We start from the raw sequence: 16,461 nt of genomic DNA on the forward strand, positions 1-16,461 counted from the left end.
GATCTGATCTCGAAAATGATTTAGAGTCGCCAGGTGAATGATTTCAGCCTTGCCAGTGTCTGATCGTTGTCCACCATCAACAATCAGATCTGAACTTGATACATGTACTGGGGCAATTAACAAGTTAGATGTCACGATTACAAGCTAGACCGGAGATTGACTGAAGCAGCGTTTATCTACTTTCGCTAATGCAAAGCAAAAGCGTTTCGAAGGCTACCTGGCATAACTTCAGGCTCCGTCTGTAGCTTATAAAACAAATGACATCAACAAGAAAACCATGTTCTTCCCCAGTATGGTTGCCACTATGTTAGGGCTCGAATTTGCCTCAGGCTGAGGAAGGCGAAACTCAAGGCAACATCAAACCAAGCTCAGCCTCGTAGCTAGCCCTACGAGGACAGGAGAGGGCTCTCTCCGGGTCTATCTCGGCAAAAGATCTTCAAAGTGGCTGAGATGACGGATATGAATACTGATTTTAGGCTAGTAAATTGATAAAGATAGTTTGATTTAAGATTTTTAGGGTTTTGTTGGAAAACAGGGAAAGGCAATTTTGGGTGCGGGGATGTGACACAGTTTTTGCAGAGGTCTTTTTGGGGCAAGGTAGGCAATCGTCTTGATGTCTTTAAAGGAATTGAATGGATAGATATGACTGGTGAGGAGCTAAGGAGAGCGAGAAACTTTCAGGAGTTCTCCTTAAACAGATGAAAACATAGATATTAAACAAACTTAAAGGCAGAGCATACAAGATTATAAATTCTACCTCAACACTTCATTTGTTTAATTTGCAGAAGAGAATAGTAGGAAAATGATACACATAACAAACTTACAAGTACATGAGAGAAACACACCATCAACACAAATAACTACAAGAATCCCAAATAGTGCTGCAAAACCCTGGTCTTTCCTTTGCCAAAATTGCAGAGATACAATGTGTAATACAGTCTAAGCTTATCCCTCAAGAGTCCAACCATGAAAATGACTAAGAAAATACATAATATAGGCAAGTTAACACATTCCCTTGCCTCTAGGGGTCGAGCTCATCATCCTAGGAGCTGTTTCAACCAATTTTAAACAAAGTACTATAATCTAGGCAGTCAAAACAACTTGCCTCTATAAGCTAGGAAACCAATTCATTCATTAAATGTTTGCTATTTTATGAATGAATCATCTAGAATAGGTAAATAAGTGTCAAGTCAACATAAAATTACATCAATTACATCAAGGAGGGTGAAAAATCCCATTACAAGTCAAAACTGGTCAAAGCTGGGCGAATTCCTGAGTTGGAAGGTGCAAAATGTGCAAAAAATCCTGATGCGTAGCGCGAACCCAGCTACATAGTGCATTTTGCAGGAGGCTTTTGGAGGCCTTCCCGGTGTCGAAATCGGGCGCAGGATAGCTCGTTGGAAATGACTTTGAGTCTACTTTCCAACCCAACTGGAATTTTTCAATTTGGAGTTCATTTGCCTTGTCAAAAATCAAATTTCCCAAGACTAGTCAAAATGTGCCAAATGAGGCTGCCTCAAGGCAGAGTGCTGTTGCAGTCAACTTTGGAATGCCTTCCTCAACTCCAAATTGAGCCCATGATAGCTCATTGGAAAGATATTTGTGTCTAGTTATCATTTAAATCATCAAGAAAGTCATTTGGCCAACCAAGCTAGGAGAAAACTGGATTTGTCCAAGGTCACTTCAGAGGTGCATTCGATTCTCCTGAGGCAACGGTATTTTTGACATTTCTCTAAAACCATGACACCTGTGTAAAAAGTGAAGGAGGTTTTTCTTCTTTGGCCTGTTGTGGACAAAAACCTCTCTCAGTTTTCCCAAATTCATCTTTGATTGCTCTGAAACATCTTTTGAGTGAAACCTATCCCGATGTGTGAAACAAGGGATTTTGTCGAAATGAAGCGAAATGAAGGGGATAAGGGGCTTCTAAATTCTTGGGGAAATTTTTGGAAGTAGGGAGGGATGTTAGGAAGTAGGGGAAAGTGGAATCTCAGAGATCGAGTGAGGGGAAGGGGTCCAAAAGGGCAAAACACAGGCCCAACCTAGAAAATTGCCAAGTTGTAGCAAGAAACTAGGGTTTGTGCGAAAATGAGGAATTTGGGGGATCTCAGTGATGGGAAGTGTTTGATAAGTTACATGAAATATAGGGGAAGGTGTATGAACATCTGGATACAAGTTTTGCTAATGATTTGACCATCCAAGAGAAATTAGCTTTCAAAACCCTAGGAGAGGGAAATGACCTTGCCTAGGTGCAACTGAAGCATGAACAAGGTGTAAAATGACTCATTAGACACTGACATGATAATGACAACCCTATGAATGATGATAGACTCAGCAGAATGATGACATGGGCCGACATTTGGACAACTTTAGAACGAGTGAAAGCAAACCCTAGACCTAATGCCTAGTGACCAAATTTTGCTTGAAGACTCTTTGAAATGACAAAATATGACCTTGACACTCTGAGACCACTTTGTAAGAGCATATTTGATCACTGGAGGAAGGCTGGAAAGACTGACACTAATAGAAGCCATATGGGCGACGAATAGTAGCAAAGCAGCGGACGAGGAAGGATTCCAAGCCGAATTCTTCAAACAAGGCCTCCGACCCTTAGTCGGATACCTGGCAGATCTCTTCAACCATGTGGTCCGAGAAGGGTTCCCCCCCATATGGTCCCACCATATTATGTATCCCATCCATAAGTCAGGGGATACCTCGGACCCCAACAACTACAGGACAATTATGGTGGGTCATACATTCTCAAAACTCTATGCCACTATCCTTCATAGAAAGCTTTCTAGCGATTTTGAAGAAAGAGATCTCAGGGCCAGAGGCCAAGCTGGTTTCAGGCCGGATCATCAGACCATTGACCACATCTTTACACTCCGTGCTGTGATCGAGGAAGCACGCCACCGGTCCTCGAAGGTGTACTGTTGTTTTGTGGACTTCCGGAAGGCTTTTGATTCAGTCCCGAGAGAGGATCTTCTACAGCGACTCAAAGACACCAATATCTCAAACTCCTGGCTGACTGCTGTTATGCGTCTTTACGAGTCTGTCCTGGGTCGTCTTCGCACTGTGGGGGGACTATCTGAGTTCATCCGGAGCACGATTGGAGTTAAGCAGGGGTGCCCACTCTCCCCCACCCTATTTGGGATATATATTGATGAGCTTGAAGCCTTTCTGCGGGAACACATACAGGAGTCTGACGGTTGCTATCTTCATCAGGTTTTGATCTATATCTTACTCTTTGCAGATGACATTGCACTCTTATCCTCATCACCAGAAGGTCTCCAGAGGCAGCTGGATGCATTAGCCCTATTCTGTGATCTCCGGAAATTGACAGTGAACCTGAGCAAGACAAAGGTAATAGTCTTCAACGGGACGAAGAAGTCTCAGGATCTCCGATTTCTCTTCAAGGGAGAGAGAGTGGAGATTACCAATAGCTACACGTACTTGGGAGTACAGTTTTCGGGCCCCCGGTTCAGTATGCGGCCAGCTCTGCAACCTTGGATCAATAAGGGGTATGGCTCTCTAGCCATTTTAGAGAGACAATGTTTCTGCCATCACTTCCAGGATATCTCATCAAAGTTGAGCCTTATGGACACCCTGATCCGACCCACGGTCCTGTACGGATCAGAAATTTGGGGCCCCTCCTTGCTTGAGTCAGATTGGGCAGCAGTTGAGAGAGTCCAAACCCTTCTCCTCTGACGTATTATCTGCTGCAAGCATACTATCCCACAACAAATCATACTGGCCGAATTTGGTGCACAGCCCTTCCGCCTTGAGACAACCTTCAGACTGGTCTCCTTTCTTCACCGAGCCCGGAGCTTCGTAGATACATTGAAAGGACGCGAAAGGTACCCTTATCTAGCCTACTGCTCTTCCGAGGCCATCGACCGCACCCAACCAGGAAAAGCCAAATGTTGGTATACAGGAGTCTCGAAGTTCCTCGAGTCAGTGGGTCTCCATATAGATCATCTCCCCCCCTTTCGGTATTCCCTGAACGCCCCCAGAGGACTCCCCCCCAGGCAGGAACTAAATAAGATCATCAAGGAAGACATCTACAGGCAGTTTATCCAGGTCACATGGATTAACCCCCCGGGGGGCCTGCGTCCAAAGATGGCGTTCTATGCAGAGCACTTCTTGAGTATCAGAGACGGGCTTATAGTTCGCCCCCAGTACACGCTTCGACATTGGATGCATGCTCTTCGGATCCCCCTCGGGCAGTTCAGAGTTGGATCACATAGGCTTCGGGTAGAGACAGACCACCAGATAGAGAGAGTTGACAGGACTTGCCGGCTATGCCATACACAGGAGGTGGAAACCGAATGGCACTTCATCTTTGGTTGTCCGATATATTATGAGATCAGAGGTCGCTTCCGTTGTCTGTTTAGAGGACCACAGAACCTATCCAGCTTCTTCAACTACACGGACCAGAGATGCGTCGCACTATACATCCAGGAAACTCTAAAGCATCGGGAGCATATCCTCCAGCCTCCCATCCGACCCAACACTACTCGTCAGATCACCTCTTTCTTCAGCATACTCCCCTCAGCCCGAGGAGTTAAGAGATCAACCAGTCCGAGTACCGATCAATCCGGCTCACACAGATCGACAGACCCTCGTTCAGTTAAGAGGAGAGGCCCCTTGCTTACGAGGACCCAGCAGCAGAACCGTTCCAGGCATCTCCCCGAGAGGCGGTCCAGAATCATTAGATCACGGAGACAACACAATGGGAGACAACCAGCGCCCACCGCTTCAAACCAGCAAACCCTACTGAACTACCCACAGTTCTTTTCTCTCGGCCTCGGATGTTAGGAGTAGCGGACTCACACATCCGCGTCCCCAGGATCTTCTTCACCAGTGATACTACGACGCAGTCTAGAGATCAACAGGCGTGACCGGGATCGGAGCTCCATACGCTCTTCCCAACCCGCCTCGTTTTTAGTTTCTATCTTCCTTTCAGCATTTGTCTTTCTGAGGAGACCGATTGGTTATCCTGCTGGGCACGGCCCCTTATGTAACCGGCAGTCCCATTGACCTACTTTGTGGTCATTCGTTGGACATTAATAAAATTATCTTATCTTATCTTATCTTATCTAAGCATAGAACATACCTAAAATTAACATGGTATCAGAGTTGAGGTGAAGACAAAGCCCAAGCAAGAGTGAAAGAGCAATCACTGAAGACAGTTGGGAAAGGACAAAAGGATCAATGGATTCCTCATCCCTCTTCAAATTTGCCAAGGGTGAAATCGAAGCAGAGAATATTATCAAAATGGCGCAACGGAAGTTTTTGATGGCCCACCTAAAGATCACTTCAATGGGAAGTCTGGATGTAAGGGTGGAAGGAAAGACAGATGCCTTAGTTGTAATAAGTCCGTCCATTATGCGAAGGAGTGTCCAAATGGTAGGGACGCATCACTTGATGAAGATAACAATCATTCTAGGGACATCTTCAATGATCGAAGGAATGACAGTTAATGCGATTCATCAAGAAAATGACTGACTCTTCAAGAAAACAAGGAACCCTAGGTATGAAGAATCAAATGTTGTTTCTGATAAGATAAAGAAGCATTATCTTGTATTGGCACTCTTCTTCAGATTCTTTGGGAATTTGGCTTATTAGTTGTAGTGCTTCAAGGCAATCCATCGGATAGAAGGGCGCTCTTTCTAATTTGGTAGAGATGGAAACAATCATGGGATTATACTTGAAGCCGATGCCATCTATCCCGGAAAGAGTGTAGGGAATGTTACCCCTCAATTGAACGAGGGTAACTCGATTCATTTATAGAGTCTCTTTTATGTACCTGATCACAAGAAGAACCTAGTGTCTATTTCGACAATGGAAGTCAAAGGTTATAGGGTGGCATTCATCGATGGAAAGGTACGTGTTTGAAAATAGAATTTTCAAAGATGCTTTTACTCATGGATTCAGGATTGGCAATTTGTATTAAGTTGCAAGATGGTCCATCGGGGACCATGTCAGTTGTCACATCTCATCTATAGCACTGGAGGTCGGTCCCTACCCAATGTGAGTCAGACGGTGACTGGGATGCCTGAATTCGAAAAGAGCATGAAGGTACATGTCTGAGATGCACCGAAGAAAAATCTTACAAGGGGACCATTCCCCTCATGTAGCAGGTCCACAGGATTGGAACAACCCGAGGGGTTTGAGATTCATGATCGGGAATCTCATGTATACAGGTGGAAGAAAGCCCTCAATGGCTTGAAGAAAACACCCCAGGCGTAGTATGAGAGGATTGATAGTTGTCTAATGAAGCTGAGATTCACTAGGAGTGAAACCGATCCACACCATTGCCCGAAGGCTGTGGATGATAGACCTCTCATGCCAACACCTTATGAGGATGACCTATTTCTGACAGGTGCAGACCCTCTCATTTGTAGAAGTAAGAGGGAGTTGGATTCCGTATGTGGAATGATAAACTACAAGCCTGTGACTACCTCGAGGATCTTAAATTTCAGAAGTTATATGGTAGTGATGCCAGACCAGATTTGGGAAATGCCTCTAAGTTTCACAAACTCATACTAGCATTGATGTTCTTAGTGAACTTCCGTCCGGAAATATGTTTTGCAGTTAGCATGATGAGCTCATATATGGTTGAGCCTCACTGAATTGGTGCCAAGAATCTTCTGAGATATCTTCAGGGCACAATCCCTCATGGATTGAGATACACTGTCGGAAATGTGAAGCTGCACGATGATACTAACTGGGCAGGCAGTGTAGAGGATCGCAAGAGCACTTCTGAGCGCTGGTTCACTTTAGGTTCTGCTTCGATATCCTGGATGAGCAGGAAGCAAAAGTCGATTGCTATAAGCATTGCTGAGACCAAATACATAGCTACGAGTATGATCTCGTGTGAAGTTGCTTGGTTGTGGAAGCTCTTCAGCGAGTTGTTCATACACATGATGGATACCACCGTAATCCTCTATGTCAACCAGGGGGGGCTTCGATTGTTGAGGAATCCCATATTCTATAATTGCTCCAGCATATAGACATCAGATACTACCTTATCTGGGATATGGTACGTCAATGAGCAAGGAGGCTCCATCGCATTGAGACTGATGTACAGGTCGCAGACATTTTGTCTAAGCCCCGGGGAAATGTCAAATTTGTGACTTTCCCAAACGACTTGGAGTCGTTGAGAGACCTTCTAATAAGGGTCCTGCATGATGCATGCATTGAGCTCTGGAGCTCCGAGGGGCTTGGGGTACTACTGGAGCAACACGCGACCATAGGGCGACTCACCCTCCCCTAATGGTGCGTTGTGTACAGGGTGAATGGCTCAACCTTCCCCTGTGATACCCCGAGGCGACTTAGGGACAAGATGAATGGTTCTCCTGTCAAGGCATCCTACCCATGCAGTCTGGGACTCATGGGAAGTACCTCTCATCTGGCCAATGAGCAGGGAAATGGAGTTAGGGACCATAGTAGTACTATCGATGGATGCATCGTTGTATCTATTGTACTCCCTATGTTAGGATGACCTCCATTGATCAGGGATTAATGAAACTGATCTGGGATCAGTATGAGTGGTTTGAGACACTCTCTTGTGATATTGATTTGGGATCAATAAAACTGACTTCGGGTCAGTAAGAGTGATATGGCTCACTCTCTTGGAACTGATCTGGGATCAGTAAGAGTGGTATGACACACTCTCTTCATATGGAACTGACTTCGGGTCAGTAGAGAATGGTATGAGACATTCTCGATCAATTCTTCTTCTTCATGGTTCAGCAAAGCAGAGCAGTGTAGGGCACTAATGGAAGAGATAGTACAGTCAGACAGATGGATCAGTGGATGGAGTTCTCCCTAGTTGAGTGGGAGTGTTAGAATTGGCAACTAGGGCCAAACTCCATGTGGGTCATCTTATTTATGGCAACTGATATTTTTTTTGGATCCCTCTCATCAAGAGGTGTAGGATTGATCTAAAGATCATCTGATTCTGATAAGTATTCATGGAGTTATGAATTTATTTGTTTTGTAAGACAATTCGTTAAGGTTGGCCAACAACCAAATAAACCCCACATGTGCTCAACATTTTAGTATAAAAGGAGATGACTTGAGAGTCATTTCACACACACTTCTATCTTGATTTCCCTCCACTTGTCTTGGGTTTTAGTGGAAGAGAAATCTAGGAGTGGAAGCCCTAGACACAGATGGAAGGCAGCCCTAGACAGACTAAAGGCTGCCCTAACTAAGACCTAAAGTCTGCCCTAAAGGCTGGTCTAATTCAGCCCTAACCGCAGTCAAACAAGAGAGTCTTAGCCGCAACATGAAGGGTCAAAGGGACAGTGTGTAGGCTGCCCTAGACAATGTGAAGGGTTGTGCGGACAGCAAGGTCTTAGTTGCCGTATAAAGGGTCAAAGGGACAGCGTGGAGGCTGCCCTAGACAGCGTGAAGGGTTGTATGGACAGCAACTTCTCAAGGGAGGTAAGCCACACTCTTTTCTAGGATTGTTGCAGAGTTTAGAGGTGGTTGTTAGGGTACTATTGATGCCCTAACCAGAGTTGCTGAACTACAACAGTGCACCAACATTCAAGTATAAGTATGAGGATAATTTGATGATGAGAGTGTTGCTAGAAGAATCAGTGTAAGCATGTACAGCTTGGCAAGCATGGCTGGACAGCATGGCAAGCATAACAAGCTGTGATGGGACAACAGCTGTGACATGGCAGCAAAGGTACATGGTGCTGCAAACTCATTGGACAACACAATGATGGGACAACAGCTGTGACATGGCAACAAAGGTACATGGTGCTGCAAACTCATTGGACAGCACAATGATGGGACAACAGCTGTGACATGGCAGCAAAGGTACATGGTGCTGCAAACTCATTGGACAACACAATGATGAGACATCAGCTGTGACATGGCAACAAAAGTACATGGTGCTGCAAACTCATTGGATAGCACAATGATGGGACAACAGCGTATTGGGACAACAACATGTTAGGACAGCGGCATGTTGGGACAACACAATGATTAGGACAACTATGACATTCTGCAACAGTGGCACAATAGGACAACAACAACAACAAGTACATGGTGGCAAGCATGGTGCTGCTAACACATTGCAGCGACTTGGCTATGATGCTTGTTGGAGCATAACAGTGGGTCAACAATGTGGCACATGGGACAGTAGTGCAGCATAAGGTGCAGCAGTATGATGTGTACAACATGAGGTCCAGTATTGTAATGATGGGTGCTGCATGGTGCATCACAGTGAGGTGCAGCATGATGACGAGACACAGCACAATGATAGGTGAAAGAGTCACCTTGGAGAATCAGTTGAAGCAGCATGTCTTCAACTGATCTCATGTATCATCTTCTTAGAGATGATTTATTCTCTTATCTAGATAAGTCAAAGTGTTGACTTCTATTGTAAATGTACTATCTCTCTCTCTGTGCTGAACTATTGAAGAACATATAAGAAGAATTGATCAAGGGTTTCTCCACATTGGGGTTTGTCCCTGGCTAAAGCCACATCTTATGTCCTCTTGTCTTGGCTTGTCTTCTGCGATTTATGTTTATGTTCTATCTGCAGTTTACTTTAATGTTGATGTGATTGCTAACCTGGAAAAGATATTGAGCTAACTGTGAAAATTGAAATAAATTGCTCTAAGCATAGAACATACCTAAAATTAACACTTGAGGAGTAGGAATATTCACACGGTATCAGAGCATTGATTTTGAAACAAGAAGAGCAGATCCAACACAGAGAAGAGAGGCCAAAAGTTGCACTTGGCAGCAATTTGAATCCCCTTGAAGGGATTGTGCAGTCCTTGCCGGGAAGCAGAAATTGCGAGGAAATCTCTCTCTGAGAGAGTCGACAAAGAGGTATGATTTCTGAATCTTGAGCTTGCAAAGGCAGAGGGAGTGACACAAATCCTCAATGCAGTGCTTGAAGGGCACAGTTTTTGCCGGGGCAGAAATCCGTCGGAAAAGAGCGAAGACAAATAGAAGGGGAATTTTCTCTTGAGAGAACATTTTGCCAAAAAGTTTGAATTTCTTACTTGCTGAGAAGCTGAGCAGTGACTAGAGGAGTCAGTTCGACATTTGGGTGAGATGGCATCGCATGGGCTCAAAGATCAGGACAGGTTGGAAGGAGCTTCCAACTATATCATATGGAAGACCAAAATCTTAGCTGTTCAGGAGTATGATCTTGAAGCCTACATCAAAAGTGTTGTGTTTGTCCCTGTTGACAATGATCAAAGGAAGAAGTACAAGGCCAAGCAGGGGAAGGCAAAGAGGCTCATTCTCAATGGAGTTTGAGATCATGTGGTCTCACATTTGCAGGGCAAGGATACAGCTCGAGAGATGTGGGAGACCTTGTCTTCTCTGTATGAAGGCTCTTCCGAATAGTGGAAGATGTACCTAGAACAGAAGTTGCAATGGACATTGATGCAAAAGAAAAGGAGTCAACTCCTATCTTCAACGTCTTCAGGACACCAGAGACCAGCTTGCTGCAGTGGGGTCCACTCCTCAGGCTACCGCGATGGTAAGGATAACCCTGATTGGAGTCTCAAATGAATGGCAAGTCTTCGACCAAAGTATATTGGACAGGGAAAGACTACCTTCATGGGAGGAGATGTGGGCAGCCCTTCAATAGGAGGAATTAAGGAGGGACTTGGTAAAGGTCAACCTTAATGGCAGCAGTGGGAGTGGCACAAAGACCATGGAGGAGGAGGAGAACGCAGCTCTAGCATCAAAGGGACAGCAGAAGCAGAAGCGGAAGGACATTTCGAAGGTGAAATATTTCAGATGTGGCGAGTTGGGCCACTTTGCATCCCAATGTCCTTTGAAGAAAAAGGATAAGGGTAAGGATGAGAATCAGTAGTAGCAAGATGGACTTAGTGTCAGAGGATGCAGTGGATTGTTTGGAGAGACAGATGTAGTAGCCTGAGACCAGAGACTGATCAGCGCAGAGCAAGGTTGGCAACAGTGCAGTTGCTACAGTGCAGAAGTTAGCAACAACGCAGAAGATTCATAGGGTTAGAGACTAGTAGCAATCAAATTCCAACATTCATGGTATTATGCTGAACACAGTTAAGTTCAGTTAAATTTGGATGTTTTTCAGTTACGTCTCTCAACAATTGAGTTGCAGTACGAATGCAGTGTTAGCAGTGGCAGTGCTAGGAGCATAGCAGATGCAACATTTAGGAGGGAGTTGTAGTACAGATGCAGCAACGACAGTGGCAATGTCATGGGTAGTAGTACAGTTGCAGCAACAACACAGTGTTGGTGGCAGCAACAATGTAGAAAGCAATGTTTTACAACTCGGACTCGGACTCGGACTCGGCCGAGGATCGACTCGGACTCGGACTCGGACTCGGTAATGACTCGGCCGGCTCGATTTCAATGACTCGGTCGTTGTAAAAAATACATTAAATATTTATTTTTTTTATAAAAAAACATAATTTTAAATATTTTAAACATAATTTTAAAGATTTTCATTCAAGTTTCCAAACACACAACATTATAATATACATGGAAGACAACATATGATCAAAGTAGGCTCATGAACCAATCCATTATATCAAAATGGTACGATGTACCCAATGGCAATAGTAAAACTAAATACATAGTCAACTGTAGTCTGTCATACATGATCAAAGACTCAAGAGTCAAAACAAAATACAAATAACCAAGGAGGCTAGTAGCTACTGCCAAAGGAGCCAAGATCATCTCGACCAATCTCTGGATCATCATCATCAGAGTCAGACAAGGGGCCCCATGGCTCCTCCTCATCATCATCGTCTCCAACTGCAACTGTAGAAGTGGTGCCAGTACCACTAGGCTGTGCAGCAGATGCAAGCTGAGATAGAGTACAAATGCGGCTGCGCTTCTGTCGTGGCTGAGCAGAGGAAGCACCTACAACTGGAGTCCTACTAGCTGGCTGTGAGACTGAGGCTGGTGGATTGGGATCTGCATTCAACTGAACATGCTGCAGTGGATCTCCAACATCAAGTGATTCAAGATCCTCATCAGGATCAAACTCTGGTAGACGACTCTCCACTACCCAATCTGATGTTGGGTCAATGTCTTCCAACACAATGGGATCTGAATCAGGTCTTTTGTTCAGCAATTGGTTCCGTCTGAGCCGAAGGTTGTATTGGACAAAAACTAGATCATTCAACCGTTTTTGCTCCAAACGGTTTCTCTTCTTTGTGTGAATCCTCTCAAATACAGACCAATTGCGCTTACACCCAGATGCACTGCAAGTTTGACTCAAAATACGAATTGCAAACCTTTGCAATTCAGGGCACTGGCCACCAAAGGCCTCCCACCATTGTGCTGCAAAAAACATAGGAGTGTAATGAATTATGAGTTAGATGAAGGCTGAAGCTCAACAAAATTACAAATTATATCTAACTTTCAAATTATAAATGATTTAACAAACTTTAATAAAAAAAGTAAAACCATTAAGAAATTGAAAATTGAAATTTTTGTTTACCTGGCTCATCTGCTTCTCTTGCAATCTTTGCTAGGTTCTTCCCAAAGGTACCTGTTGCATTGCTGAAGGATGTGACCTGCTGATGTATCAGCAGCTGATCAGACTCCGATGGGACCATGCGCTCAATGCAATCAACCAGTCCATCTCTGACCTCCCCCCTCAAAGCTCCTGACTCCTTAGCTTTATAATGATACCGTGGGTTCAAAAAATACCCAGCTGCATGTATAGGGCGATGGAGTTGATTGTTCCATCTTTCATCAATGATTGCCCAAATGGGCCCATACTTTGCCACTCTATCCTTGTATGCTGTCTTTATTTGCTCCTTTGCTTGATCCATAGCCTCATAAATGAAGCCCATAGCCAACCTTTCCCCATCCACCAACCGCAACACCTTAACTAGTGGCTCAGCAAGCTTCACAATCTCTGCTGCCTTTCTCCAAAAAGTTTCATCATGGACTTTCCTTTTCAATTCTCTGCCTTCTGGTTTGTTAGACCAACAGCTTTGATTCCATTCGTCACTGGAAAACATCTTTTGCAAGTTTCTATGTTGGGAAAGCATAGATTGCAATGTCAAAAAATGTGTAGCAAATCTAGTGATGGCAGGCCTAATGATATCCTTGCCTCCAGTGTGTTTCCTCATGAGACTCAAAACCAGTGTATGATTGTAGATAAATTTTGTTATGCTTTTGGCATTATCTACAGTGTTTCTGACCCAATCTAATTTTCCAATATCCTCAAGCATGAGGTCTATGCAATGTGCAACGCATGGGGTCCAAAAGATGGTCTTGTGTTTTTCCTCTAACAGTCTACCAGCAAGAACATAGTTAGAGGCATTGTCTGTGATGATTTGAACAACATTAGCCACCCCCACATCCTGAATAACCTCATCCAATAGCTGAAACAACAAGTGGCCATCTTTTACCTTATCAGATGCATCAACTGATTTTAAAAACATGGTTCCCTGTGGGCAGAAGGCAAGAAAGTTTATGATGGTACGGTTTCTTTGATCAGTCCATCCATCTGACATGATGGTACACCCTGTTCTTGCCCATGATTCCTTGAAATCTTGCAAATACTCATTAATTGATTGAATTTCTTTCTGCAAACGAAACCCCCTTAGCTCTTGCATAGTAGGGCCTTTGAAGCCTTTTCCAGCAGCATGTATGGCCTCAAACATAGGCTCATAATATGGTGAACGAGCAGCATTAAAGGGGATATCAGCATCATACCACCATCTAGCTATGTAGTCACAAGCAGTCTCCCTCAATTCTTTCTTCCAATGGTCATCTAAAGTGGGCTGAGCAAGACCTTTACTAATACCAACTTCAGGACCATGTGCATCTGATGGAGAGGAGCCTGAGTGAGTGAAAAAACTTTTGATAGTCCCATCACCCTTCATTCTACCCTTTCCCTTATCTTGAACAGAAGCAAAAGAGGGAGGAACATAACGGAAAGGGTTTGATGCATCAGTTTGAGGGATAGAGGAAGAACCCTCAAACTCATAGTGGGGGTTGGCAGCCATCATTCTTTGTATCTCCCTCTTCCTCCCAATTTCAGCCTGTATCTCTTTTTGCCTAGTCTTTTCTGCATTAAATTTTTCAAAGCTTTCCAACAAATTCTTTCTAATCTCCCCAATTTCCTCAGATTTACATGCAGTAATATTGCCTTTAATCCCTGCCAAGTGTTGTTTCAGCCTATTAATCCCCCCAGGACCTGACTTAATTTTCCTATGGCAAAACTTGCAACACATCTCACTATCAACCATTTCAACATATGCCCAAGCAGGATCTTTTGCTCTAGGTGCCATTTTTTGACTAGGAAAACAATCTGAAAATGAAAAAAAAAAAAAAAAATTGATTCAATGTTCATTTATTTGACTAAAAACACTCTCTAAGCTATCTTGATATGCACCTAAAATTTACTAAGTAAAAATAGATTTATAGAGGTGGAAAAAAATACCTCCAGGCACAAACTGCCTCCTCAAGCTTGCTCCAAAAATCAGCTCCTCAATGCTGCTCCAAATGGCTGCCCAAGAAGCTCCTCACTCCAGCTACAATGCTCCTCCAAGACTCCTCACTGCTGCTCCAAAACAAGCTCAAGAACTGCTCACTAACTCTCAAAGAAGACTCTCACTCAAATGCATAAGACTGCTGTGAGTGAAATGAGAGCATTTGGCTGTCTTAAATAGAGTTTGGGAGGGGGAAATGGACCCCAAAAGCATTTAACAAATTACAATAACCATTTAGAATCCACAAACCCTAACTAACTTTACCAAAGATCAGCAAAAAATTGATTTTTTTTAAAAAAAAACGTTGCCCAGCCGTCCTTTCCATGACTCGGCCGAGTCAATACGGACCCGGCCGGGTTGACCGAGTCAGCTATGACTCGGTCAGCCGAGCCGGGTCATGGGCCGGGTCACTTAAATGGGCAATGAAACGGTTAGAAACGGCCGTTTCCGTTTCGGTTCGGCCGTTTCATAAAACACTGGTAGAAAGGAGGTGCTTTAGAAACAGAGCAACATGCAGTTGGACATTGTTGCTAGAGTATTTTCCTCCCTAAGAGGAAGTGTTAGTTTTTGGTAGCATCGGATGTGCTCTAGCCATGAAAATTGGTAGAGAGGCTAAGGCACATGAGTTCTAAAGAATCCAGAAATTATTTGGTGAAAATCCACCCAAATTGTATTTTATTAAAATAATTAATATTTTTAAAGGGGTTCCTAAGTCTAAACTTAGGAAAATCAAAATATTAATGGGTATTAATCAAAATATGGGTGAGAATAATCTAGAAGGCGGATCAAGTGATGTTTTAATCTTAGTCGTTGATAAATGTTGATTTTTGGTAGCGTCGGATGTGCTCTAGCCATGAAATTTGGTGGAAAGGCTAAGGCACATGAGATCTCCAAGACCCAAAAATCATTTGGAGAAATTCCACCTGAATGAAGAGATATTAAAATAATTAATATTTTTAATGAGAACCTAAGTCTAAACTTAGGAAAATTAAAATATTAATGTGTATTAATATAATATGGGTGAGAAAGTTCTAAATAACAAGGATCAAGCCAGATCTAATCTTAGTAGTTGATAAGGGACTTAATCTCGGCCATTGAATCGTCAACAAGAAAGTATAAGAGGAGGCATGAGGCTCAGTTGGAGACACACCAAGAGAGGTCAAGAATTCGATTTTCTGGGGCAGGGTTTGCTGAGGAAATCGAGTGAGTGATCAATTGCAGCGAGGGGCAGTTCAGCTAGGGATTTCGATCAAATGCTGAAGGATACATATCATAGAGGTAGTAGAGTGTCGGAAGAGGCAACGCAGAGGTTGTAGAGGCTGACGCTGGGTTGAAGAGGTTGCGCTGAGGTCATTTAGTGGGGTAGACTGAGAGTTGATTGGCTAACGCAGAGCTAGAGAGGGTGACGCAGTTCCAAAGGAGTGCGTGGAGCAGCTTTCACTGTCTAGCACAAGGAACACTCGGAGTCACTGTGGGATTGTTCATCTAGTTGTTGATCAGCCGGAGTATCTGTCTCCGAATAGAGGTATTACTGCCAAGGATATTCTCTGAAGGGTGAGCCATTTCTAACACCCTAGTTGTATTCAAAATATGCTTAATAATAAAACCCTCATATATGTTGCATCGGTTTTCCCACATTGGGTTTTTTCGGGGACGATTCTCCAAAAATAACAGTGTCCCTTGTGTTGTCTCAGTTTATTTCAATCGTTGATCTGTATATTTGTGAAGACTGCATTTGTGTTTACTTCAATATTTATGCATTTAAATAACTTGTTAGTGCAAAGAACAAGTAGGAGATAGTAAACCAAAAAATGCAGTAGGGGTTTCTGATGTGTTAGATTCAAGAATTTTCACACGGTATTAGAGCGGTTGCAGATCAAGGAGGACTGAAGACACCAGCAGAAGAAATCTGAGGATTTGCAACAGAGAAGCAACTCTCCCAAGAGACAATGTTGTTCTAGAGTTGAAGAGGCAAGAG

The 16,461-nt window shown here is 43.7% G+C and overlaps 2 protein-coding genes across 3 annotated transcripts in view; both read right to left on the reverse strand.

Annotated features, from left to right (window-relative positions):
* Positions 1-16,461, reverse strand: part of LOC149262256 (Lycopene beta/epsilon cyclase protein) — a 638,941-nt gene that overhangs the window by 174,464 nt on the left and 448,016 nt on the right. The window lies entirely within an intron of this gene.
* On the reverse strand, positions 11,675-13,004 carry LOC149262258 (uncharacterized). Its single transcript, XM_089434169.1, has 2 exons — positions 12,476-13,004; positions 11,675-12,315 (listed from the first exon to the last, which is right to left on the reverse strand). The coding sequence occupies exons 1-2, from the start codon at positions 13,002-13,004 to the stop codon at positions 11,675-11,677; spliced, it is 1,170 nt and encodes a 389-aa protein (XP_089290295.1).

Source organism: Pinus tabuliformis, chromosome 6, assembly GCF_031772625.1.
Source record: "Pinus tabuliformis cultivar Carrire ecotype Pingquan chromosome 6, CPIR1, whole genome shotgun sequence".
Lineage (NCBI taxonomy): Eukaryota > Viridiplantae > Streptophyta > Pinopsida > Pinales > Pinaceae > Pinus > Pinus tabuliformis.

Coding starts and splice junctions, on each gene's coding strand:
- LOC149262258 (XM_089434169.1), bottom strand. CDS start 13,004: ATGTTTTCCAGTGACGAATGGAATCAAAGCTGTTGGTCTAACAAACCA. Junction 12,316..12,475: donor AAGAGAAGCAGATGAGCCAG/GTAAACAAAAAT, acceptor TGTTTTTTGCAG/CACAATGGTGGGAGGCCTTT.